Genomic DNA, 27,902 nt, shown 5'->3' on the forward strand with positions numbered 1-27,902 from the left:
TTAATATCAATTGAAATACTTTTTTTCTATTACCAAGTTTTTACGGATAAAAATACACTCAATACTTTGAAGGGTATATATTTTGAGTAAACTTATCAGATACTCATATTTTTTTAATTTTTTTATAAATATCTTTACTATAAATTTTTGACAAATTTTTAAAATATAATTTGACCTTCAATATTATCGCTTAATTTTGAAACATGCAAACAAAGTTTATTGTTCAACTTTTTATAATTAAATAATTATAAAATATTTTAACGATATGGATACTCTTAAAAATTAATATCACACTCAAAAGACGATACATGAATATTGATATATTGATATTATTTAATTTTTAAATAATATATATCAATATTCAAGTATTATCTATTAATTGTGACATTAATTTTTACGAGTATCCATATTTTAAAATTATTTACTTTAAAAAAAATTGAAGAATGAACTTTTCTTGCATGTGACAATATTAAGTGATACTACCTCCGTCCCACAATAGGAGTCCACATTTGACTCGACACAAGTTTTAAGAAATGTAAAAAAAAGTGAGTTGAAAAAATTAGTGGAGTAAGGGTCTCACTTTTATTTATTAGTTTTATAATGAATGTGAGTGGAATAAGTTAGTGGTATGTGAAACCTACCTACCATTTATAGTAAAAGCAAAAGTGGGTTCTTATTGTGGGACAGACTAAAATAGCATAAGTGGACTCTCATTGTGGGACAGAGGTATTAATATTAAAGGTCAAATTATATTTAGAAAATTTTCCTAAAATATACAGTAAAGATATTTATAAAAAAATATACGCCATTATAATTTGATTGGTGATACGCATGTGTGGCTGTTAAATACATTATGCAATATTTAAGAGATAATCAAAGATAGTAAATTCGTAAAAATAGTCTGCTACCGTCTCCTAAAAATTGTACTACTATTTTTTTTTCAATCTGATATGTTCAACAAAATTACTTCACTTTTAATGTAGAAATTTTTTTCATTACATATTACACTAATATAAATCCCACTATCCACTAAGGTGGTGTTTGGTTTTCAAGATAAAATAATATCAAAATATAATCTAGGATTGAGTTGTGAGATTATTTTAGTCATAGAAGGTTAGCTATGACTAATTATCCAATGATTATCCATCTAGGATTGAGTTGTGTAGTTAAATCTCATGAACCAAACTCACTACAAATTTGATTTCGGATTGTAAACTGAACACCCCCTAATAGTATATCACTCTCAACCTACCATTGATATTAACAAAAATTATAAACTCTTTATGGCTTTAATATTTCAAAACCAGTTGTTTAGTATAGCTAGTTAAAGATAGAAGAGAACAATGCCGCCCAAAAATGAGCCTAACGTTTCAAAATTACACAAGTAATCAAACCCAAGCATATTAAACAACACAAAAGGATCATCTAAAATCTTGTCACGCACCAACAATATAGTCAATTTCAGGTTTTCTTAAAACTCTCTCTAGGCATACCTAGAAATCTTGATGTTAGGCGCTACTACTAAATGTCCCTTTAAGCAATATAATATGACCTTTTGCAAAATCGGGAATATCTTCAGTGAAGCAAAGAATCATGATATATACAAATAATCATAAGACAAGCAGGAATAGAACCAGGTAAATGTTTTTACATAGTAACTTATAGTATAAATCTACGAAGTCCAGCTTCTGCCAAAATTGTGCATTAATCAATCACATAAGACTCTAGGGTCAAAATGAAGATATTTCTAACACAAAATTATGCAAAGATTTATACAAAAACACAAACTCACTAATCTCCAAATCCCCGCTCTTCAGTTTGACAAATCTCGTTGTAATAAACCTTCCCTGCTGATAGAAAGCTCTACTTCATGTGTTAAATTCTGCAACCTTGATCCTGTTATACGCTGCTCTCAACACCGAACTCGTCCCCACACTTGTCCTTCTACTTCTACACCTCATCACTCGACCCAATATAAATATACGGTAGAAGAAACAGAAGCTTTTATTAGTATGTTTATATTCAGCAAGAAATAGAAGAACAAGGTGCTTTTTAATATCCAACTGCGAGGATGTTGAAATAGTGACAGAGGAGTTGATTCCTCCCTATTGGGCTTCAATAGGAATCAAAGAATACTTTTTCATTGATTCTTCCTCTAATGTCTTCAATGGAGAACCAAACGAGCTGCTGCGAGCAGATCCTGTAATTGATCGATTATGAGATTGAAAGAAGAACTGAATATCGTTTTTAAAAGAAAAACTCAAAATCGTTTAGGAACAAAATCTGGGTAATTGTAAGAAAACCAAGAAACGATGTAAGAGTGCAAAATTTACTAAGAGCATCTCCAACCATTCCACTAAACTCAAACTCATTTTAATGTAAATCTCACACTAAATATTGATTTTACTCCAACCATTTACACTAAACTCAAACTTAAAAGAATATTCTCTATATTATACCTTTTTTTGTCACGACCGCGCCTTGCTAAGGATAGCCTTGCTCGGTAAATCGTGACCAGGGGAGGGAATTAAGAAGAGGGGATAGAAAGGGGACGAAGAATCAACAACAAGACACACAAGTACTTCTTCATAAGGTACAAGAGGTTCACAAGACAACAAAAGATCATGAAAATTTAAAAGAGCGTTTATCACAAGTCACTCGTTACTGATCATTTTTCCTATGACCCATCTACTACAAAATACCACAACAAAAGCACAGCGGAAGGAGTTGTAACCATGTGGTCATGTGTATGAAGACACATGCCACGGATGAGACGACCCCCAACTCCACTCAGCCACCAGTTCATCACCTGCTCAACCTGCACATTTAGAAATACATGCAGGGCTGAGTACGGGGTACTCAGTGAACACATTGCCGAAAGATACACATACAAGAAAAAGTTATTATCATGCCATCACAGTAACACACGGGGGTTCTCTTAAAGGCCCGAGCTTACTAAGTTCATTTTCATAAAGTTCGCTTGATCAAGCTAAGTTCATTCCATCAATCCGCCATATCTGATGGTTCATTGTGTGTCGGGAAGGTGGCCACCTTCCACGATCACATTGACCGGCCAACCCTTACGATGACTCACGGTCCATTCCTTTGTGTACACTAACTCGAATAGGATCTTGCTCCTATTGGAGCCGAATTCGTTTCATTCGTTCCTTTGGCATCGCCAAACAGATTGGCATCATAAAATAAATAATTTATGGCACGATAACATTTGAAAAAAAAAGCAAGTGCAATTTTATCAAACAAAAATCATTTCATATATTTGATAATTTTATCCACACTTAATGTGTTGGATATAAAGCCCACCTCAAAGCTTCCAAATGAAATGCTACAAGAGCTTGGCCTGGAAATTAAACTCCGCGAACACGCCCTTCTTGAAATAGCATAATGATTTAAATTAGTTTTATGAACATACATAAGGTGCATGACATGAAATGATCCTACATGGAGTATGCGTCCTACGTTCGGGGTTCGATCAAGATAACTTCATCCCACTTAAAATGTGGATCTCTATTTCATAAGGGGCCTTAAAATTTATTATTTGGGAGGTGGTTCACTTAGCTCCTACATTCTTAACTTCAAGAAATTTAATTAATTAATTAAGGAGGATAAGGTATTATTTAATTATTTAAAAGCTTCAAACAATTCAAGTAATATTGCATCCAAGAAAAAATTTAGAGATAAGGTCCATTTTATTACTTATGCTTCAAAGCCCAAAATAAATAGGCTACTTATTCCTATTCTTTTCTACACTTTGACCCATAACAATGAGAAGCCCAACATAAAAGGATGAACCCATATGAAAGCCCAAAAGTGTGGTGCCCTAATTGTACTAAAAGAATTAGCCTCCCTTCTCTCTTTTATTTTAAAAAAAAAACGTTTCTCCCCTTCACTCCAACATCTCACTCACTCGTCACTCTCTGCCGGCGGTCTTGGCATCGCCGGTGAGCGACGCCGGCCGCCGGTCGCGTCCCTCCTCTCTCCTCTTTCTCTATCTCGGTCTCTCTTTCTCTCTCTGCCGTCGGGGACCACCACCTCCGCCGTTGTCGCCAGGCAGCTGCTACCGTCGTCGGTGGCCGCTGCCGCCGTCGCTGGTGGGCCGCTGCCGCCGTCGCTGCAGGGTACACGGCGGTCTCACCGCCGTTGACCGAGAGGTAGGGTTCCCCCCCCCCCTTTTTTTTCTTCCTTCTTTCTCTTCTTCTTTGTTTTTCTTAAATTGAGGGCTTACAACTAACAATTAAGTCTTGAAAAGTGTAGGTTTGGATAGATCGTGAAAACGGGGTCAAAAGAGATTAATTTCGTTGTGAAAAGTCGGACAGCCGCCGGAATGCTGCCAGAAAGTTGCCGGACTGCCATCGCCGCCGGTGGGCCACTGCCGGGCAGCACCTCCGGGGTCCGGCAGCTCCTTCACTCACGAGGTAAGCTTTCCAAGATCGTTATTATTGTGCGATGAAGTTGTCTAAGAGCTTAGGCATTGCTTAATTGATTTCTTTGTCCAAGTTTTCTTTAGTTAAGGCAAAAGCTATTCTAAAAAGTCATATGCATAGTTGATATGAAAACCATTAAGGGAAAAGGCATACAAAAATAATATGGTGTTTGTCATGGGAAAAATCCTAATGTTCATGCTTTGGATGATATGAAAATGGCTATGTAGTGAAAATAGTTATTAGTAGAATTACCTTGAGAAAAGGAAGAGAAGAATGATAGTGAGTAGGAAATTGGACTCCTCTTCTTCAAACACTTATATACATTCTCATTTTGATAGAATTTTGTTTAGAGAATTTTTTTTGAAGGAGCCAAAAGGTAGAGGATGATATGGTGTGGTATTTATAAGGAAGAAAGGTGCATGAGTTTATATGGTTAAAACTTGATTCATATGTGGAGGTGAAATGTCCAAAGGTTATGGACTTTTTGCCATAAGAGGCAAGTTGGCTAATCAACCATTCCTTTTACCTAAAAAGGAAAGAATATTATGTCTCGTCGCTTAAAAAGACGCGAGCCGTCGTTTGGAAAACGTGAGCCGCCGTTTGATTTGCGTGTTTGATGTGATTTGATTTCGTCGATCGTCTCGTCTTGATTTAACACGCTTCTTATCCATTCGTGTAGGTATCGGGATTCAAGGCGTGACTATTGAGCAAGATCCGAAGGGCATGGAGAGTATTTTATTTTTAGTTAATCTTTACTTAAACGTTGAACTCGTGTACGGACTTTTATTTGAAACTCGGTCTTCACAAACGGACTTTTATTAGAGCAAACTTTATATTGAAATATTACTATTTTTGTTCACTACTCAAAATATACTTCACAACGATTAATCATAACGAGAAGTAAAAGAAAAAGTTTAGACGCGAAACTTATATATATATATAGATCGATGTTCTAAGCCTTAGGGTAATAAAAGTCGGGGTGTTACATTTTTACTCACAAAATTTGAAAAACTTTTAGGTATTGGTTTAGTGTAAACCTAAAGATAGGTATTTTTTTCTCAAAAACCAAAAATAGGATTGGTTTTTGAGTACTATTGGAGCTAAATACCCATCACATTTTAGGTTTTAGTGTACCCTTGGAGATGGTCTAAGTTAAACAATAACGTTTTGTTACAAGAACAGAATTCCGGCGAATTCCGCGTCAACTTTCCGATAACCTCCAGTGATCCACCTATGCTTTATTTTGCTAGCTCACCTAACACACTATTAAGAACTAATACCCCTTAATAATTCATAAAATCTGACAACCAAAATAAAGTGAAACATTTTTAACATAAAATATAAAATAGAGGGAGATGTACTAACTTAAAAAAAAAAAAAAAAAAAAAAAAAAAAAAAAAAAATGCCGTATATGATCAAAATTTTGTGATTATTTTAGGATGTTGGCCATTGCTTGTTGTAAGGTTTTAAAAATATGTGCCGATTTGGGCTACTTTGCTTAATTAGAGTGAATTGTAAAATGTCGCTAGTCTATTTTTATGAGTAATAGTATCAAATTGCTATTCCACCCATGCTTCACGCCTATTACATCAAATTGTATATAAATTATAAGGTAATCCACGGCACTATCTCTTATTCAGCATTTAACCATCTCATCCATTAATTATTCATGGGTCTTACTGTACTTTTCACTACATCTCTTAACTAAGAGACAACACTCGCGTCCCTCTATCTCTTAACCATCTCATCCCTTAACTATTCATTCAATTTTATTTTTTTTTTATTTCCAACAAATTCAATTAATATTTCATTAAAATATTAAATTAATACTAATAATTCATTAAATCATTAAAAACCACAAAAATTACAACATTTGAAAATACGAAAAATACATAATTGAAATCCTATGGAGTATTTTTAATTTTTATTTTTATTTTTTTATTTTCAATTTTTATTACAATATTGAAAAATACAAAAATTAAAAATTACTCCCTCCGTCCCCCATTAGGAGTCACACTTTGACCGGGCACGAGTTTTAAGATATGTAAAGAAAAGTTGGTTTGAAAAAGTTAGTGGAATGTGGGACCCATTTTTTTATATTGGTTTTATAATAAAATGTGAGTAAATTGAGTTAGTGGAATGTGGGACCTACTTACCATTTATGGTAAAAATGAAGTGTGACTCTTAATTGGGGACAGACCGAAATGGAAAAATGTGACTCTAAATAGGGGACGGAGGGAGTACTATATTTTTATTTTTTTTATTTTCGAATTTTTCTGAATTTGTTTTTGAAAAAAACAAAAAAAAATATTTTAAACGGTTATAAACGACGCCCACTCGCGGGCCAGCGAGTGGGCGTCACGCACGAACCGGAGCACGCCACGTCGCCAAGGCGCGTAGCAAGACAACTCATCGCGACGCCCTTCCGCGCGAGACACAGGACGCGTTGGCTCGTCTCTTCGAGACGGGATGGAGGTTGCAATGTTATCTCGTCGTCGTCTCGTCTCTACGGGACGAGATAGAGATGGCGATGAGACGCGTTGCTGATGCTCTAATTAATCCCATATGGGGTATTCGGTTTGCAAGATTCTATCTCGGATTAAATATGTAGTGTATTTGGTTCATGAGATTCAATCCCACAACTCAATCCTAGATGAATAATTATAAGATAATTAGTCATAACTAACCCCCTTAAAATATTACTACCAAAGTACTATGATTTTGTCACGACCGCACTTTTCGAAGGATAGCAAACGCGGTTTATCGCGACTAGGGGAGGATTAAAGAAGCGGGGAAGAAAGGGGAATCTCGGCAAAACTGATGTAAGCGAAATCAAATTGGAATAACTGAAAAAATATATCAGAGTGCATGATACAAAGGAACATAAGTTCAACTTTTATACTGCAGCGGAAGAGTCAAGAGAGAATGACACCGTGTATGGAGACACGATTCATCCGAGCATTATAATACTGAAACACATTCGCTATCTTTGCTCAACACCGCCCTTCGTCATCACCGCTTAACATGCACATTTTTAAAACATATGCATGGCTGAGTACTTGATGTACTCAGTGAACACAATGCCGAAATATATTTTCATAAAAACTGGTTTTGTCAAGCCATAACTGAGTGAACTCGGGGTCCCAAACTCAGACCCGAATTCGATTCACAACATAACTGGTCTAGTAGGGACGCTCCCCTTTCTAGACGAACATATAGGTAATGCTCAAAACAAAAAAAACATGGCAAGACAAAACATACTTTGAATTTAAATAACTGAAAGCATTTTTCACCACATAATAATGTAGGATAGAAAGCCCACAGAATACTTTAGTTCGAAAGCCCACCTCGTTCATTTAATTTTTCCTTAACTTGAATTTCTTGCTCTGACCTTGACTTGCGGAGATAACCTTTTTTTGAAAACATCACAATATAAATATAACACACTAGTTAGACTTTAATTAGACTTCAATAAAATCTTAAACTTTAATAGGAATGCATGCCTCCTAATTAATCCCTTTTATTTTTCTCTATTCTTTAAGACATTTCTAAAACTCGCATATTATTTAATGTTTCTTCTTTCACTATTCCCGGCTTCGATTGAATTGAACTTTATGCTTAACTTCAAAATTTACTCTTATGCAAAACTCTAAGATAAATCCAAAGAACAATTATTTTATCTTAGTTACATCACGAGAAGAAAAAAAAATATTAATCAAACCTTGATTTAAAACATAGTCTAAAATATAATTAAATTTTGAAAATGGGCCTTCCTACATTTATTTATTGCAGCACAAAATTATTAAAAGGTTGGGCCTAGATTCATTTTCTTTTTCACTAGCCCAAATGAATTATCATTAGCCCAATAGCAAATAATAATAAAACAATAAACTATATATATACTCCCAATTATCTTCTTCCTCATTTCACCGTAACCTAAAATTAGAGGAACTCCCCCCCTCCCCTTTCAATTGCTGCCACCACCGCCGCCATCCTCAGCGCCGCCGTCCGCCGTCGCCGCCTCCGGTGGCGCCCTCTCTCTCTTTCTTCCCCCACTCCCCTCTCCTTTCTCTCTCTCTTTCTCCCCCTCTAATCTCTCCCTCTCTCGGACCTGCTCGCGCCGCCGCCGTCGCTGCTGTGCGCGTGGCGGCTCGCCGTTGCGGCCTTCCATCTCTCCCTCTCGGATTCCGCCGCCATCACCGCCATGCACCGACAGGTAAGGTAGGCCAATTTATCATTTATCCCTTTTGTTTTAACTCTAAAGATTTAATCTTTAATTTCAAAGCCTTGGTATTTTTAACTTGTAGATTTGTAAAGGCTGCGATTTTAGAGATGGATTTGGGGTGGGGGCTGTTACCGAAACTCAGTCGCCGGAATTTCGGCAGAATCCTATTTTGGAGATAAGTTTCTTGACTTGTTTTTACTATGGTTGTAGGACTTGGGTTGGCTATTCTATGGATTTGGTGACTCTTGAATAATGTGTTGCTAATTGGAGGATTTATGGTGAAACATGTAAATCTTGGTGTGAAATGCTAACTTTGGGCAGATTCTACTTGCAACTATATGTATGCAGACTTGTACATATATGAAAGAAAAGAAGGGTTTGGGATTTACCTTTTTGCTGTGAAAACAAAGTGTTGTTGGATTGGGGACTTGATCCTCCAATTATCTGCAACTCTCCCTCCTCGTACTCTTTTATTCTATGTGGGTGCGAAGAGAATGTTTGATTGTGATGGGTGGCTGTATTTGGAAATGTTGGTGTTTGTATAGTTGTTATTTTTGGGCAAGTTGCTATCCAACTTGGGGAGGTTTAACTGCCTAAAAATCTCCTCAAAATCTCCTCAATGATCTAATTTGGATCCTATTTCTTGATCTTACGGCTAAAAATATGGCTTGAGAATTGAGGGAGCATTTGAAATACAAAGGGACAGTATTTTGAATACTACAGTCATCACCTATTTGTAATTATTTGTAGTTATGCTCATAATAATAATAATAATAATAAGGTTCAAAAGTTTGGGATGTTACATTCTACCTCCCTTAAACGAAATTTTGTCCTGAAATTTGGTGCTACTATTATCTCATCATCTTGTCTTCCAATTCCCCAGAAGCTTCTTCGTAGCCTTGGTGTTGGTACCGGTGTTGGTAGGTGGGTGGGGATGGGTCTCTATTTACTTCGGCCTGAAGCGCATGAAGTTGTGGGTGTGATCCATTGTAGTACTTTCTTACCCTCATCTCATCTTTCTTATTTGGGCATTCTTTGGAGAAATGTCCACTCCTGCCGCATTTGTAGCACTCATTGGTGCCGGCCTTGCACACACCAAAGTGGTGCTTGGAGCACTTAATGCAAAGTGGGACCTTAGGTCCGTATTCACCTCTTTGACTGGGAATGTCTCGTCTCCCATCGTATTGCATTTGATTTCTGGTGGGTTCTTGCCTCTTGGCATCATATGGAGTCCGATCCTCATCCCATTTCCTCTTATTTCGGGAGTAATGTTGTTGCTGTGACAGTAGTGGTGTAGGTACTGATGCATCCTCTTTAGGCATGGTTGCCTCAATGTCCAACGCACGTCTCAAAGATTCCGCGTAGGGTAGTTCCCCTTGACTTGCTAGTGTCATTCTTATCTCATGCCTCAAACCGCCACAAAACTTCGCTGCCATCTTCGCGTCAGTGTCAACTAGCGCAGGCGCGTAACCGGACATGTTGCAAAACGTTCTATCTTAATCAGTCACAGACATTTTGCCTTGTGTTAAGTTGTAGAACTCGACTTCTTTTTCCTTTCGATAACTCCGTGGGATAAACTTGTCATATATTTGTTCCTTGAAATCTTCCCAAGTTAGCTGTGCTAGTTGTTCCGGAGTCATGATCTTTCTCCGAGCTTCCCACCAATAGTCAGCCGGGCCCTCCAGTTGAAAAGAAACACAATTTAGTCGTTCTGGATTAGTGCATTGTAGTAGATTGAAAATACGTTCCATGTTGCGTATCCACGTCTCGGCATTAGCTGGGTCTCCCATCCCATCGAATATAGGCGGGTTTTGTTTGAGAAATGTTTCCTCTACACGCCGTCGTGGGGGTGGAGGTGGTGGACGCATATCATCCCGTTCCTCATAACATTCATATTCATTCCTTGGGACTCGCTCGTTCCTTCTTGGCCGTCCGACTCTCCTCGGTAACATCCTGATTTGTTAACACCTATAGATTAACAAAGTCGTTTGCTATTATAGCTTAAAATTCATTTCCTCTTGAGTTCTTTTCCTTTTCTCAACTTCTTTCTATGTTCTGTTTAATTTTAATCGTTCTAGAATACGATAGTAAAATCATTGTGATTCGAGGTCGAACCATATTCTTTTAGATGAGAGGCATGCATCCTAAAGCATTCTATGTTCTGTGAGTAACGTATTAGTTCTCTATACTATACTTGTGCTCTAAAAAGATACCCTTTTCTTTCAAGCATTTTAAACTTTTCACAAAAAAATAACCACATCGAAAGAAAACTTTCACATTGACAATCAACTATTTATCTGAGTTCAAAATCTCAAAAACACTTTAACTTTGAATTAAATAACTAACTTTTTAAATTTCAAATCTCACTCATTTCTCAAAAACTCACTTTCCTTTTTCACTTCTGTCCCTTAAAGGGAATACGTTTCCTCTTCCTTAACTGGATATAACCTGTCAACAACTTTTCTTTCTTCTTTTCAAAGAGTAAAAAGTTACCTCTTCTCTTGGTTGAGCGGGGCGACGAGTCGGGGAGTTGAGCCTATGGCGCTTAACCTTTTTGTCTAGGAATACAAATCTAGACTAACATTGAAAGAAGACTCCTGGGTCCAGAGCGGAAAGAAAAATTGCTCTAATACCACTCTGTCACGACCGCACTTTGCTAAGTATAGCAAACGCGGTTTATCGCAATTAGGGGAGGATTAAAGAAGCGGGGAAGAAAGGGGAATCTCGGCAAAACTGATATGAACAAAATCAAATTGGAATAACTGACAAAATATATCAGAGTGCATGATACAAAGGAACATAAGTTCAACTTTTATACTGCAGCGGAAGAGTCAAGAGAGAATGACACCGTGTATGGAGACACGATTCATCCGAACATTATAATACTGAAACACATTCGCCATCTTTGCTCAACACCGCCCTTCGTCATCACCGCTTAACCTGCACATTTTTAAAACATATGCAGGGCTGAGTACTTGATGTACTTAGTGAACACAATGCCGAAATATATTTTCATAAAAACTGGTTTTGTCAAGCCATAACTGAGTGAACTCGGGGTTTTATTGAAAATGCCCGAGAACATTAAAATCATTTTCTCTTAAAAACTGTGATCGGACGATCCATTTTCCTGGAACATATACCACATCTGAACTTCATTTTGGTGCCGGGAATGTGGCCACATTCCACGGTCACAATGACCGGCCAACTCGAAAGAAGGCTCACGGTCCTTGGTGTACACTAGCCCGAGTAGGGAATCTCTCCCACACTCACGCCGCCGCTGCCCCTCTCTCTCCCGATCTGCCTGCTGCTGTGCATGCACAGCGGCTTCGCCGCTTCTTCTCCGCGCCTCACGCTGCCGGAGCAGCTTCCCGGCGCCGCCACTCCAGCCCCGGCCGCTGCCTCCTCACTGACTCCCTAGAGGTAAGTTAGGAAAATTCTATTCTGTTCCCTTTTTGGTTTTATTTCTAAAGATTTAATCTTTGATTTAAAAGTTTGGTGTGTAATTTGCAAATTATAGAGATTGTGAACTCATCCTCGCCAGTGAGAGGTGCGGGCTGCCGGAGTGTCGTCGCTGGAAATCCGGCAGATTTGAGATAAGATTCCTCATTCTTTCTACTACCTCCGTCCCCCAAAATTTGCTACACTTTGACCCGACACGGGTTTTAAGAAATGTAATGGAAAGTGAGTTGAAAAAGTTGGTGGGATGTGAGTCCTACTTTTAAAGTATTAGTTTTATAATAAAATGTGAGTAAGAATGAGTTAGTGGAATATGGGGTCCACTACCAAAAATGGTAAAAGTGAAGTGTATCAAATTTTCAGAGACGGACTAAAATAGTAATATGTATCAAATTTTCAGGGACAGAGGTAGTAGTTATTAAGATAGTAGGTTCCTACTTTGGTTCTATTTATTGAATTTGGTGATTTGTGATTATATGCCTTGCTATTTGGAAGACTCTATGGTGAAATACGTTGTTAAGTTTGTCGTGACAGATTCTATTTCCTAATCAAATGCATATGCTTGTACATATATGAAAGAAAAGAAGGGCTTTGTGTTTACCTTTTGATGTGGGAACAAAGTGTTGTTAGATTGTAGGGCTTGATCTTAAGATTATCTGCAACTCTATGCAACTCTTCTTCCTCGTACTCCTCTATTCTATATGTGTGTATGAAGAGAATTTGTAGAATGTTTAATAGTGATGAGTTTCCTGAAGTTGTAAGGCTGGGGTTATATAGTTGGTATTTCATTGCAAGTTGCTATGCAAGTAGAGGGAGTTTAATCTTGGGGAAGGTTTAACATGGGGGAGGTTTAATCTGGGGAGGTTTACTGCCAAAAGATATGGTAAACCTTGTGTCAAGATTCTAGCATTTAATGTCAAATTGATAATGGCCATTGGATATCATACTATTTGCATCTCTACTGTATTCACGAAACCCCTATAGATTTGATCAGAGATTTGCAAATCCTCTACCTCTTTGTAACTTGCAAAGTAGAGAGCCCTCTTTAATTTAAAATCTTCTGTAGAATTATGATTGGATGTGGAGTAAATCTCCTCCCTTAATCATCTTTCTCTAACTCTCTTCTTTTGTAGGAAATAACATCCAATTAAGGAGCATGGGCGATTCTTGTCGATCTATCGAATTTCCTTGTAGCACAAGCTGTCCGGGACTTGCACATCTTTCTCCTCAATTGTAATAGACTAGGATTTGCTAGTTTGAAATGTTGGGCTTTATCGAACTTCTCGTGCATGTATCGGATATCATGTACTATTATCCGGATTTATAATTTTAAATTAATCGTGGTAAAACAATCAATTTCTTTGTATCTTTCGTCTTGATTTCGTTATAACTCAAAAGATCGATATTTAAAATACAAAGGGACAGTTTTTTGAATACTACAGTCATCACCTATTTATAATTATTTGTAGTTATGCTCGTAATAATAATAATAATAAGGTTCAAAAGTTTGGGATGTTACAGATTTCATGGCCAAATTTTAATTTCTCGGGTTCCATCCTTCCACAAAAAAAAGTCACAATTTATTATTTTAAAATATGTCCATAAAAAACAGTGCTATTTCTAAAAATAAAAAATTTATCTTTTAGACTTTACCCACATTTTTTTTCATATCTCTCATACTTTATCTTTTTTTATCCATATCACTCTTTCTTAATAAATTTCGGTTGGATATTGACTCCAATTATATTGATAGCCCAAAATAATGTTAATATGTCTTAATATATTACTCCATCTGTTCCATAATAGATGTCACACTTTTTTTTTTTAGTTTGTCCCACAAAAGATGTCACATTTCTTTTTCTGGAAAAAGCTCCCTCTCACATTAATATAAATACATACTATTTTCTCTCTCCACCTAAAACACAAAACAACATCACCTAAAGTCATGTGTCAATCCCGAAGTATGCCATCTATTATGAGACGGAGGGAGTACTTACTACCTCTGTCCCACAATAGGATTCATATTTGGTATGTGCACGACTTAAAAAAATGTAAGGAAAAGTGGGTTGAATATGTTAGTGGATTATGAGTTCCACTTATATGTGGAGTATTAGTTTTATAATAAAATATGAGTGAAATAAGTTGATGGAATATGAGGCAGAAATCCTCTGCTGTGGGAGGAATCACAACATTGCATGCTGTGCTGTTATACTACGCCGTTTTGGCATAAAATTAAGCACCCATTTTTTATTCTTTCAACAGCTTTTCATGTATTTTTTCTTTCACTTAAATATCGTGTCTTTATCAATAAACGGTTGATATATTTTGCCTATAATTAATTCACTTTGCGATTTCAGTATTTATCTCTTGAATTTGGTTGTCAATTGTTTATTATTTTCAAAAGTTTTTGTTTTTGGATTTTGCTTAAAAATTTTGCATATAAATAAATCATTTTTTTCTATTTTTATTAGGATAATTTTTCTTCTTGTTTCATGTGTTTGTTATATTGACCAAATATTTATCCCGTAAATTCAATTGTCCTACATGTTTCTCAAATTTAATTATTTTACAATTATAATTACATTACAAGTATGCAAGTAGATATTTTTATAAAATATATAACAAAATTGTGACACCCCGACATTTTCTACCTTTTATTTGTTCTTGAAAGGACGTCGTTTGTGCATCTGAATTTTTTTCGCCTTTGTTTCTTTTGTCGAGAGAAGGATTTTACATTTTGGGCCTATTACATTTATTTTATAACAAGTCAAATTATTTTTCTTGAGGAAACCCATTTATTCTTTTGAGCCCCAATTCAACGAGAAAATATTCGGTACTCCTTCCACACCACTATGGCATGATGAGGTGGTGTGTCCAACCAATTATTTATTGTCAAATAGAAATTTAAAAGAGCACACATCCAACTAGACATGCAATTATTAAGAAAACATTCATTATAACACTTTTATGGAAAATGCATAATATAAATATGGATATTACCAATATATTTTAAGCTTCTATATATATATATTATATTTATATTTGCACTTACAATAATAATAATAATAATATACATAAATAAATATGTGTGTGCATATAACTAAAAATTTGACAACATAAATTAAAAATTTGACAACATAATTAAAATACGTACATATATTTATTTATGTATATAAAAGTAAGAAAAAGAAAATCATACACATAAAATAATATTAACAAAATGATGTAGGATTATATTTTTAATGATATTATTATTATTGTAAGTGCAAATATAAATATGAAATATATATAGAAGCTATATTGGTAATATCCATATTTATATTATGCATTTTTCATAAAAGTGGTACAATAAATGTTTCCTAAATAATTGCATGTCTAGTTGGATATGTGCCATTTTAAATTCTTATATGTCAATAAATGATTGGTTATACACACCACCTCATAGTGCCATGGTGGTGTGGATGGACCTCTGAATATTTTCTCCAATTCAACTTCATTATTTCTGCAGATCAGCCCAATTAATCCCCTAATTGTCGTGTGTTTATTTCACAAATCTGTTTCCACAAAATCTGCCCCTCTGAAAATATGGAACGGAATTCATAAGATTGTATATAATATACATATCTTCCTCAATCACACGATCTCTCTCCACATTCTTTCAATTGATCGGTTTTATACAATCACTCACTGTTGTAATTTGAGATTTGGGATTGTATTGTTTTCATTGATGTTCTGAATTAAAGTTACATGCATTCTCCACCCTTATATAGGCTATGGAGTCTCTGCAAAGGAAAGAATAATATGCCTAACTTACATCAATTTAAATAAGGTAAAAGCTCCTACCTAGTTTCCTATAATATTTGGTAATATTTCTTCCTTTGTTTAACACTCCCCCTCAAGTTGAGTACACTCTGGAAATTTTTAGTGCCTACTGCCTTGGTCAGTATGTCTGCGAGTTGATCTTCAGATCGAACAAAAGGAAGTGCAACAATCCCAGCCTCGATATTCTCCTTTATGAAATGTCTATCAACATCCACATGTTTCGTTCTGTCATGTTGAACAGAATTTTCTGAAATACTGATCGCAGCTTTGTTGTCACAAAAAAGTTGACAAGTTTTTGGTGACAATAGGTCTAACTCCTTCATTAATCTCCTCAACCATAGTACACAAGTTAATCCACTTTTGATCCCTCTAAACACAGCCTCAACACTGGACAGTGCTACCACCTTCTGCTTTTTGCTTTTCCATGTAACCAAATTTCCACCCACAAAGGTGAAATATCCTGCAGTAGATCGTCTGTCAATTGGATTTCCTGCCCAGTCTGCATCCGTGTAACCATGGATCTCCAAATGATTATTCTTTTTTAACATAATTCCATGATCAAAAGTTCCCTTCAAGTATCTTACAATTCTCACTACTGCTTCAAGATAATCAGCGTGGGGTTTATGCATAAATTGGCTCACTACACTTACCGCATAAGCTATATCAATTCTGGTATGAGATAAGTAAATTAACTTCCCAACTAGACGTTGATATCTTCCACGATCCGCCAATGGAGCTCCCTCTACTATCTGCAAACCATGGTTCAGGGCTATTGGAGTTTCTGCAGGTTTGCAGTCAACCATCCTGACTTCTGCTAGAAGATCTAATATGTATTTCTTTTGATTGATAAAGATTCCTTGTCGTGATCTCAACACTTCAACTCCCAAGAAATATTTGAGGTGCCCCAAGTTCTTCATTTCGAATTCTATAGCCAAGTTCTTCTTCAGCTTATCTATCTCTTCTAAGTCATCCCCAGTGATGATCATGTATCCACATAAATCAACAGGAACATAATCTTCTCTCTTCTCTTCTTTGTGAATAACGTATGATCAGCATTACTTTGACTATACTCGAACTTCTTCATCGCCTCTGTAAATCTTCCGAACCCGGCCCTTGGAGACTGTTCTAAGCCATAGAGAGTTTTCTTCAGTTTGCATACTTCCCCGTCGCCGAACTCATCAGAGAATCCAGGGGGAATTTCCATATAGACCTTCTTCTTCAGTTCTCCATGGAGGAAGGCATTAGTCACGTCAAACTGATGTAGAGGCCAATCCTTGTTTGCTGCAATCGACAGTAGAACTCGAACAATATCCATCTTAGCTACTGGTGAGAATGTTTCCGAATAATCAACCCCATATGTTTGTGTATACCCTTTGGCAACCATGCGAGCTTTATATCTTCCGATAGTTCCACCGGATCTTTCTTTTGATAGTGAATACCCATCTACACCCTACTTGTTTCTTTCCTTCAGGAAGTTGGCACTTCTCCCATGTATGGTTTTGTGAGGATAGATCTTTAGGGTGAGGATGATTGTGTGGCATTGGTAACCAACTTAACGAGTCAACACGTTCGTCAAGTTTCTCCCTCTGACTGTTAAGTTGGGTATGATAAAAGAATTCGGTTTCCAAGAAATCACAATTCATAGTAGTTATCACCTGGCAATTTTTTGGATCAAAGCACCTATACCCTTTTTGGTTTATCCCATACCCAATGAAGACACACTTAACGGGACAGGGAGAAAGTTTGGAACGTTCATGTTTTGGAATGTGTACAAATACAGAACTGCCAAAGACATGAGGAGGAAGGGATAAGGCGGCAGGAATAGAGATTAAGGTGGATAACTCAAAGATTGGGGTTTGGAGTTTAAGAATCCTAGTGGGTAGCCGATTTTGTAAGTAGACGGAGGTAGGTACAGCTTCGGGCCAGAAATATTTGGGGACTTTAGAGTCAAGAAGAAGAGCTCTAGTTACTTCTAAAATAATTCTATTTTTTCTTTCTGCAACACCATTATGTTCTGGGGTATAGGCACATGATGTCTGAAATGAGACTATTTTTTACAAAGAATTCTTTCATTTGTGTGTTAACGTATTCCCCCCATTGTCAGATCTAAGAATCCTAATTTTTTCTGAAACTGTGTAAGGACCATGGAATAAAATTCAGTAAATTTGAAAAAAACATCGGATTTATTCTTAAGGAAATATACCCAAGTCATTCGTGTGAAGTCATCGACAAATAAGACAAAATATCTAATCCCATTACCCCCAATAGTTGGTGCTGGACCCCACACATCAGAATGAATTAAAGAAAACGGAGAATCAACTCTAGTATTACTGGGTAAAAAGGAATGTCTGTGGCTTTTCGCCAAAACACAGGTTTCACAATTAATAGAATGATGTTCAACAAAATGAGGAAACAAAATTTTTAAATAACCAAATGATGGATGCCCTAACCGCCTATGCCACAACCACGCCTCCCGTTCTGTAGTTCCGTGAGCTAGCATTGTCTTGCCAGTTGAGCTATCTCATCCACATAGTATAACCCATGACGTTCAGTGTCACACCCAATCATCGTTCCTGTCAAAATATCCTGTAGAAGACAAAATTTTGGATGTATTAGGAGGGTGCAAATAAGCTAACGAGTTACATGACTGACAAACACTAATTTTTGTGTCAAAGATGGGACATAAAAGCAATTAGAGACTTTTAGGGTAGGAGATATTTGAATAGTGCCAGCACCCTCTACCCGTGAAATTTCCCCACCAGCAGATTCCATATAAGCACGCTTAAACTTATGAAATAATTCTATGTCAGACTTATCATACGTCATGGTGTCGATTGCCCCACAGTCAAAAATCCACCCTCTATCCTTTTTTCTACCCAATTCACTTACTCGACACGAGACAGCAACATCAGGCTCATTTTCTAATGCCGAGAAACGATTTTTGCACACTATATCATCAGAAATTTTGTTTGGGGGTTTAAAATGCACATAATCTAAGGTATGAGGGCCACTATCTAAACAATTGGGGTGATTGTGTGAAAAAGGCAAACTGTGGGGTTCTCTTTTTAAAAAATGGGGTTGTTTTTGTGATTTTTGTAAAAGAGAAGGGTTTGGGAATAAATCCCCAAACCCGTTACCTTCTTCGGATACGCCTCCTCCGTAATTCGCCCTAGCCGCTGCTGATTCAGTTGGCTCATCTCCCTCTCTGTTAATTCCGGTCGCCCACCAGCCTGCTCCGTTCATGGGTTCCTCCGGCCGACTCGCGAGACCTCCGGCGCAGGCGATCTCTTGGTTGCCCGGGGAGTTTTCCTTCATCTCATCATCCTGTCCCACCGCCATTTTTCCTTTTGCAGTTGATCGATTGATCTTATGTCCATCCTCCCACCACTCTGGGAAGCCAATTAAATGAAAGCATGTTTCCCTTGTGTGCTTCGACATGCCGCAATGAGAACAAAGGAGTTTGGATTTGTCGATTTTTGGCATTGTGAGAGGGGTTTCCGCTATTAGGCGGTGGTGCTCCCTTGTGCGGTGGCGTTGGCGGTGGCGGACCTCTGTTCTGGCGATTGAATTGAGTCTGCGGTGGTGGTGTTCCATATCGGGCCCCAAAGCCTGAGCCGATACCCGACTCATGTGTTGCCGGCTTCCAGATCATTGTTCGATTCTCCTCCTGTTTGATGACGCCGAATGCCGCTTCGGCGGTTGGCTCTGGGGTTTCCTTCAATAAACTTCGTCGGAGCGCGTCGTATCGATCATCCAGCCCCGACAGAAACTGGTACAATTTCTTTGTCTCACTCTCTCTGTGGTATGTAATTACTGCTTTGTCGCAACACGTATATGGGCAGGGCTTTCTTGTTTCGACGTTTATCCCCAAATTTTGTAACTCACTCCAGTATTCTTCTAGAGTTTGACTTCCTTGTACAAACTTGCCTATTTTTGTGTTGAGATCGTAGACTTGTAGTGGATCGGCCCTCACTCCGAATGTTGTTGTGAGACTCTTCCACATGCCTTTTGCGGTTTGATGTTCAATCTTGGCTCCATATTTTGAACAAGCCATGAGTTAACGGTGTAGTCCGCTGCCTGCCATGCCTTGCACTCGGGATCGGTTGGTTTCGGTGGTGCTGCCTCACCCTCAAGGTGATCAAGTTTCTCCCGGCTGCCTACAGCGCATCAGCGGAGACCAAACGGGGAAGTTTTTCCCTTCGAGTTTGATTCCTAAAGCCACCGTTTCAATAGTTTTGGCCATATTGATTGATGCTCACTTGATTTTGGTTTTCTGGTGTGTAGGGGATGATTTGTTTGCTGATTTTGGCTGATTGGTTTGAGAAGGGTTACAACAATGATGATTTGAATCTGAGTTCACAAAAAATAAGGATCGAAACTTGCTCTGATACCATGTTGTAATTTGAGATTTGGGATTGTATTGTTTTCATTGATGTTCTGAATGAAAGTTACATGCATTCTCCACCCTTATATAGGCTATGGAGTCTCTGCAAAGGAAAGAATAATATGCCTAACTTACATCAATTTAAATAAGGTAAAAGCTCATACCTAGTTTCCTATAATATTTGGTAATATTTCTTCCCTTGTTTAACACTCACCATTCCACAACCCCTACCTCACGGTGTCGCGATGAGAAAATTTGGGCTGAATGAGACGAGAGAGTTGGTGGAGTAAAGTAGAATGTCTTGTTGTTGTTTTGATCTTTTAAAATGAGTTACTCTCATATTTGGATGAGTTTAGTTATTTGAAGAGTTTGGTTAAGAAGAGTCAGATTTGGAAAGAAGAGAGAGTTGATGGGTGAGAGTGCTATGGGAGCTCGAATGGCCAGAGACGACACCAACTACACCGTGACAGTGACCGAGCGGCGATTTCTTGGCTGCCGGAATCTTTGGTGGTCTCGTTAGTCCAGATTTTAGACGACGGCGACTTCAGTCTTGCACCACGACGGTGGGAGAAAGAGTTTTGGGCAAGAGAGAAAGATGACAGCGTGTGTTTCAACTGAGAAGAAGAGGATTTCAATCCCATTCTGGAATTTCACGTAATGTGAGGAAGACTAAGGATTGGGCCTTGTTTTATTAATGTTTTGGACCAAGTGAATTAATTTAAATATTTGAGCCTTTTTTTCATAAAGGGGATGGATTAGAGTTAATATGATACTTGGGCCATATTAATAAATAGAAGATTGGGCTGGAGTACATCAAATTAATGGGTGACTTCATGTACGCTTTTCGAGGATGGAATGGAACACAAGTTAAGGCTGTAAACGAACGAGGTGGGCTTTCGAACTAAAGTATTTTTAAGAGCGTTCGTTTTAATACATCAGTTTGAGCATCATTTTATGTTACGAAACGTCTGTGATTGTAATTATTATTAATTTAACTTCGTGAGATGTGATTGATGTGTTTCAAGTGAAAGTGATGTTATGTGATATATGTGTTGATTTATTGAGTGATATTGTCATTTGCTCGACTTGTTGATGTGATATGAGATGATGCTCGACATTGATAGAAAAATTATTTATGTTTCAAATACGTTTTATGGGAAAAATGGAGTTTGCAAAGGGTATGTCATGCCATATTTTTGTTTTGAGAAATGCCTATCTGTACCTATTGAAATCGAATTCGGGTCTGACTAGGGAGTGAGTCCCTACTTAGGCTAGTATACACCATTAGGGATCGTAAGCCGTCTTTTAGGATGTTGAGATTATTGATGTTGAGGTTGTTGAGATGATGATGTTGATGATTGCTTAGTGGGGAGTGAGTCCCTACTATGAGTTTAATCGAATTCGGGTCCTAGCAAGGGTGCGTCCCTACTTGGACTAGTGTACATGATGAGGACTCTGAGTCATCGAATGGGTTGACCGGTTTTCGTGCTCGTGGAAAGTGGCCCCCTTACACGGCACTCTAAAGAACAGATATGACAGATTCTTAAATAATCCAAGAAGAAATGGTTGTGTTTTTTGAAATGATGTGGAAAAGGACTTTGAGAAGAGTTGAAAGTTTGTGCTTGAAATATATATAGTGTCTTGGGCCTTTTCAAAGTTAAAATCCCGAGGTCACTCAATGGTGGCATAACATAACTGTTTTTGTTAAAATATTTTGGCATTTGTTCACTGAGTACATCAAGTACTTAGCGGTGCATCCAGATGTATAGTGGCCAGTTCTTGTCGAAGGGCTTCAAGTATTGGAAAATCTATGATAGGCTGAAGGATCTCCCCAAATTCCGGACGGAGATGCACAACGCGCTGCACGGGAAATCGGTGCGCTCGCGACTTAGCGGTGCGGAGAGTGAGGGCAGCGCGATCCCCATCGACTTGTCTGAGGATGGTCCGCACGAGCGCCCTGTGGGAGCGAAGAAGGCGAAGGGGAGGCGGAAGGGGAGGGGCACATCGTCAGATGCCCCGTCGGAATCCCCGTTCTTACAACAAGCCACGTTCTCTTCCAATGCCGCCACTCTGGCGCAGTTGTACACGCTGTACTTCACCGGCGGCGGAACCCCAGAAGAGAAGCAGTCCCTCTGGTCGACCATCCAAATATGAAGATCAAGATGGGCCTCTCGCCGGACGCTCCTCCCTCTTAGTTTTTTAAATCCTTGTTTTTTATGGTTTTTTATTTGTAGTTTTTTTTTTCTCGTTGTATTATATTTTCCAATGATTAATACAACGACGAATTGTTCATTTATAAATCTATTTATTAAACACATTTGTAGTGAAAATTAAATAATATTAAAAATGATGATGTAAAAATGAAATGTAGAGTTAGGGGGAAATAAGGGAGAAATAAGGGAGAAACCATTGGAGCAGTTGGCTAAAAGTTGGCTAAAAACTGAGGATAAATTTTGGTGCTGATGTGGCGCTGATGTGGCAGGAGTTAGGGAGAAATAAGGGAGTTTTTAGGGAGAGCATTGGGAGTGCTCTAAAAACAGACCTAATTTTGAAATGATATGAGATTGAATGTGGTGTTAATCGATAAAGTATGAAAGAGATAGAAAGAAAAAATTATTGAAGCATTATTAGTAGAAAAAGAAACTCACCATATTAGAGAAAAAATAGTACTAATTTTTTATTTGAATGCATCTAATTTACAATCTAAAATAATCCATCCGTCCGTGAAATGTTGTCCAATTTTACTATTTTGGTTCGTCCGTAAAAAGTTGTCCATTTTGCTTTTGTTTCTATTTCTGGTAAATGGACTCTACTTTCCACCAACTCTTTATACTCACATTCTATTATAAAACTAATATATAAATATGGGACCCTCATTATACTACTCCCTCCGTCCCTGAAAATTTGTCACATATTTCCTTTTTCGTTCGTCCCTAAAAATTTGTCACCTTTCACTTTTACCATTTTTGGTAGTGGTCCCTACATTCCACTAACTCTTTTATACTCACATTTTATTATGAAACTAATATATAAAAGTAGGACCCATATGCCACAAACTTTTTCAACTCACTTTTTTTACATTTCTTAAAACCCGTGTCGGGTCAAATGGTGACGAATTATTGGGGATGGAGGGAGTACCTTTTTCAACTCACATTTCTTCACATTTCTTAAAACTCAGGTGAGTAAACTTAGGACAATATTCAGAATGAGTATAAAACTAAACTATTTTTAAGGGAACAGGTGGGTATCATTTTCCAAAAATTAACATAAATTATTGATGTATTACAAACTTTATCATAAATTATTGATGTAATAGTATTAGTAACTTTATCAAACCAGCTGGGCATTTGAGTGCGCTGACTATTAACTTGAATATAGGATTTTTTTTATTATAGTGAACTACACTAATATTTGTCGAAAAATACATTAATGGTCCCTAAAAAAGTTTTATAGCATGGTCCCTAAAAATTACATTTATGGTACTTGTCGATCTTTTATACCCATGGAGGGCATTTTCGGTATCTGGAAATTACAGTTTTGGTACCTCTTCAATCATATAATTATTTTGGACATACATAAAAGCACCTTATACAACAAAAAATATTTTTTTTAGAATTAATTCACTTAAATTTTTTAAATAATTACTTGAATAACGTATAGATTAAGCTTTATAATGAAAAAATTACTATAGTTCAATTTAATATTTTTAGTAAATATATGTTACTTGCAAAAGTTCTCTTTAATTTACGTTAGATATTATTTACTTAAATTTTAATTATTATATTTAAAAAATATTTTTCACTATACTATATTTTAATTAACGTAATTAAAAAATGTTACTGTTAAATATAATTTTTTTTCACAAACATACAAATTAAGCTATATAATAAATAATATTTAATTTTAAAAAGAAATAAAGCATAATTAAAACATTTGGTTTCTTATTAAAATTTTTGAAATTATAGAGCATTTAAATGAAAGTATAATTGAGCTTATAAAAGAAAATGGTGATGGAAGAAAAAATGAAAAAAATTAAAAGGAAAGTAGAAAGGGTCCAAAATGCCCCAGAACATTAAATATTCACACCAGTGGTGCTTAGGGTTATTTTAGTCTTATCGTACCAAAAATGATATAAATTTTTTTAGGGACTATTGATGCATTTTTCGACCAAATCAAAGACTATTAGTGTAGTTCACTCTATTTATTAACGCATGAGTATTTTTTAACAACCCATGCACGCGGCTACTAATCTTGATGGAAGTGCTATGAGTTGTTCATGACTTAAAACCCATGTTATTTACAAGTTTGTCATTTTTTAGGGATGAAGAAAGTATAAAAGTTAGAACCACCTTCTATTCACTTTTTCCACTCATTTTCTGATGCAGTTATAGAAGACAAGACTTGGAGGCTAAACAAGTTATATTTTAGGTTTTATTTATTTTCTAATTAATATAATTAGTAGATGGAAAAATATTACATTAATAGTTTTTCCTTCTACAAATTAGGTTTCCTATTTTGCTTATTTTCCTTTTAGTTATTTCCTTTGAGTTTTATTTTCCATAAATTTCGGATTTTCCTTTACCTATATAAATGCGCAAATGTTGATCTTAAAAGAAAAACTTTTGAATAATAATTTTGGTAATAATATTTTCGTTTTCTCATAAACTAGGGTTTCTTTGATTACTTCTCCGTTCAGTCTGTTTTCTCATACGTTCCTGCATTACTTTCTACTCTCTCCGTCCCACAATAATTGTCACTCTTTTCCATTTCGGTCCATCTTGCAATAATTGTCACACTTCATTTTTACCATAAATGGTAAGTAGGTCTATATTCCACTAACTCATTTCACTCACATTTTATTATAAAACCAATATAAAAAGTGGGTCCTACATTCAACTAACTTTTCCAACCAACTTTTTTTTAACATTTCTTAAAACTCGTGCTCACAATAAGAGTGACAATTATTGTAGGACGGAGTACTATATTTCTTAAAATCCGTGCCCGGTTAAATTGGTAGACGGAGAGTATTTTGTTGTTTTAATTTTATTAGTAATGAATAAAATGAATTTTACGTTATATACATGTTCATTGTATTATAATTTTGCAACTAAAATGGTAAATATTGGCAGTTAATGTTTGTGAACTGTGAGTAGATCGAGGAGAGGTGAGGGCTTGAGACTTGGGCTTTGCACGGTAAAAAGAAAATGAAAAAGAAAAAAACATGAAGATCATAGTAAAGGAGCTAATATATTCTGTCGGCCATACTAGTATTGCCTCTAATGGAAGAACCCAATCAACAATCTTAACTATAAATTGAACAATCGGAAGTAGTAAAATGATATCATAGTTGTGGGAAGCATGAATATGAGAGTGAAAGAATCAATATTGGTAAAACCAATGGAAGAAACTCCGAGGGGCAGTGTGTGGCTCTCCAATATAGACTTAGTTTTTCCTGACACCTACCATACTCGGTGGATGTACTTGTACCGCTGCTGCGATGGCGCCGCCGGCTTCTTTGACACGACGACGCTGAAGGCAGCTCTGAGCCGAGCCCTTGTTGAGTTCTACCCTTATGCGGGGAGGCTCAGTAAGGACGACAACGGCCGCCTTGAGATCAACTGCAACGGGGAAGGAGTGTTGTTCGTGGAGGTGGAGTGCGACGCCACCCTCGATGACTTGGGTGATTTCTGCACACCCCGGCCTGACCTCAGCCTCGCCCCCACCGTTGACTATTCTAAAGGAATTTCCAGTTTTCCACTTATTATGGTGAAGGTGCGTTTAATAGATATCTAATGTATCGACTCTTCTAATAGTAGTATTAATATTTTGTTGGTACATGTTGTAGTTAACTCGTTTCAAATGCGGCGGATTGAGCTTAGGTTTTGCCACTGAGCATCACACAGCGGACGGGAGTTCCGTACTCCATTTCATCACCATGTGGTCGGAAATCGTTGGCGGCCTTACCGCCTTGCCTACTAGTATTTCCTTGGACCGCCGCGTCCTCTCGGTGCGCAACCCTCCTCGGCCCCGCTTCCCCCACATTGAGTACCAACCGCCTCCGCTGCTCAAAACCCCTCTCGATGGTGACACTGACACAACAACCTCCACATTCAGGCTGAGCCGCGATCACATCAAAGCTCTCATGCAAAAATGCTCGAATTATACGACGCACGAGGTGGTGGCGGGCCACGTGTGGTGCTGCGTGAGCATTGCCCGCGGCCTGCCTCCGGATCAGGAGACGAGGCTGCAGTTTCTTGTGAACGTGCGGCAGAAGCTACGTCCCCCTCTCCCGCAGGGATTTATCGGCAACGGGATATTCTACTCGGGCGCATTGGCTGTGAGTGGGGAGCTGGAATCGAAGCCTCTGAGATTCGCGGTGGAGATAGTGCACGAGGCAGTCACTCGAATGGACGACGAATACCTGAGGTCTGCTCTGGATTACTTGGAGTTGCATTTGGGGAAAGTGCAAAGCATGGTTCGTAGCCTAAGCAATGTGCAATGCGCATATTTCGAGATAACCAACTGGATTAGGCTTCCGTTCTATCAAGTGGATTTTGGATGGGGGAAGCCTGTTTTTGTCGGACGTGAAGGACCTCTCTATGAAGGGGAGAGTATTCTGCTTTCTGATCCTCAAAATGAAGGGGGCGCGTTGCTTACGATCACGCTACACCAACACCACATGAAGCAATTTCGAAACTTGCTAAATGACGACACTTCATGCATGTCTAAAATTTGACCTATTTTTAAGTACCACTATATGTTTTTATCTTTCAGTCCATTAATAACAATAATTAGTTAATATGTTCTGTGTATGTACTACTCTAAATTGAATTCGATTTACGAATCGATTTCATTTTAGTTCATCTACTTATACGGTGCATGTCGTACTCCCTTCGTTCCATAGTAATGGATGCGTTTCTTTTTGGCATGGAGATTAAGAAAAATTGTGTTAGGTGACATAAGTAGAGAGAGAATAAAGTGGAAAATGAAAAAGGTAGAGAGATAATAGAGAAAAAAATAAGAGAGAGTAAAGTATGTATAGAAAAATGTGTTGACTTTTACTAAAAAGGGAAATGACTCTATTACTATGGAACGTACCAAAATGACGAAATGACTCTATTACTGTGAAACGGAGGAAGTAACTCTTAAAAGTTCTAAGTTTTTTGTGATTCCATATAATTTAGGATAGGATTGCTTGTATTTGTAAGGTTTTTAAAATCAATGCCGATTTTGGCTATTTCATTTATTAGAATGGATTAATTTAATTAGAATACCTAACTCAAAAATTGTTGAAAAAAAATGAAAAATTGATATATTATAATACAGAAAATATTAATAAAATACGCCCACTTAAGACGACACACCAAAATGTCCACACCCGCTGACTAATGAAAACAGTAATTCCCCAAACTCTAAAATTCAAACCACACGCTTCATAGCTTCACCACAATCACTCAGAGAAAGCCTAAACAAACCCGAGGGCCACTCGTTCCGCAACTGAAAACCATCTACCTACCGCTTTTTCCCTCTCCACCATAACCGCGTGGATTGCGACCACGATGTGATCGCGTCC

The 27,902-nt window shown here is 37.3% G+C and overlaps 1 protein-coding gene and 4 long non-coding RNA genes across 6 annotated transcripts; 4 read left to right on the forward strand and 1 right to left on the reverse strand.

The window, feature by feature from the left end:
- Positions 1 to 2,568: 2,568 nt before the first annotated feature.
- Positions 2,569 to 13,417, reverse strand: LOC148927335 (uncharacterized). The gene is made up of 3 exons (XR_016128873.1): positions 12,725 to 13,417; positions 7,790 to 7,852; positions 2,569 to 2,818 (listed from the first exon to the last, which is right to left on the reverse strand). It is a non-coding gene; the product is annotated as an uncharacterized LOC148927335 (long non-coding RNA).
- On the forward strand, positions 3,892 to 5,288 carry LOC125191716 (uncharacterized). Its single transcript, XR_016129118.1, has 3 exons — positions 3,892 to 4,169; positions 4,273 to 4,433; positions 5,122 to 5,288. It is a non-coding gene; the product is annotated as an uncharacterized LOC125191716 (long non-coding RNA).
- On the forward strand, positions 8,383 to 13,489 carry LOC148927336 (uncharacterized). Of its 2 annotated transcripts, none has more exons than XR_016128871.1 (3): positions 8,383 to 8,663; positions 8,750 to 12,087; positions 12,185 to 13,489. It is a non-coding gene; the product is annotated as an uncharacterized LOC148927336 (long non-coding RNA). The 2 variants fall into 2 exon arrangements; XR_016128872.1 differs by having other exon boundaries at positions 8,383 to 8,658.
- Positions 13,490 to 19,581: 6,092 nt separating this feature from the next.
- On the forward strand, positions 19,582 to 21,359 carry LOC148927337 (uncharacterized). The gene is made up of 2 exons (XR_016137677.1): positions 19,582 to 19,717; positions 19,889 to 21,359. It is a non-coding gene; the product is annotated as an uncharacterized LOC148927337 (long non-coding RNA).
- Positions 21,360 to 25,613: 4,254 nt separating this feature from the next.
- LOC148927338 (rosmarinate synthase-like) lies at positions 25,614 to 27,065 on the forward strand. Its single transcript, XM_089069611.1, has 2 exons — positions 25,614 to 26,101; positions 26,175 to 27,065. The coding sequence occupies exons 1-2, from the start codon at positions 25,688 to 25,690 to the stop codon at positions 27,063 to 27,065; spliced, it is 1,305 nt and encodes a 434-aa protein (XP_088925737.1). The 5' UTR covers positions 25,614 to 25,687.
- Positions 27,066 to 27,902: the final 837 nt, after the last annotated feature.

The sequence above is a fragment of the Salvia hispanica genome, chromosome 4 (assembly GCF_029641045.1).
Source record: "Salvia hispanica isolate PSC_SH4W2 chromosome 4, Shi_PSC_v1, whole genome shotgun sequence".
In the NCBI taxonomy this organism is placed as follows: domain Eukaryota; kingdom Viridiplantae; phylum Streptophyta; class Magnoliopsida; order Lamiales; family Lamiaceae; genus Salvia; species Salvia hispanica.

Excerpts from the sequence above, each read along its gene's own strand:
- LOC148927338 (XM_089069611.1), top strand. The coding sequence starts at position 25,688 with ATGAATATGAGAGTGAAAGAATCAATATTGGTAAAACCAATGGAAGAA. Across the intron at positions 26,102-26,174 it reads TTCCACTTATTATGGTGAAG|TTAACTCGTTTCAAATGCGG; the intron begins GTGCGTTTAATA and ends TACATGTTGTAG.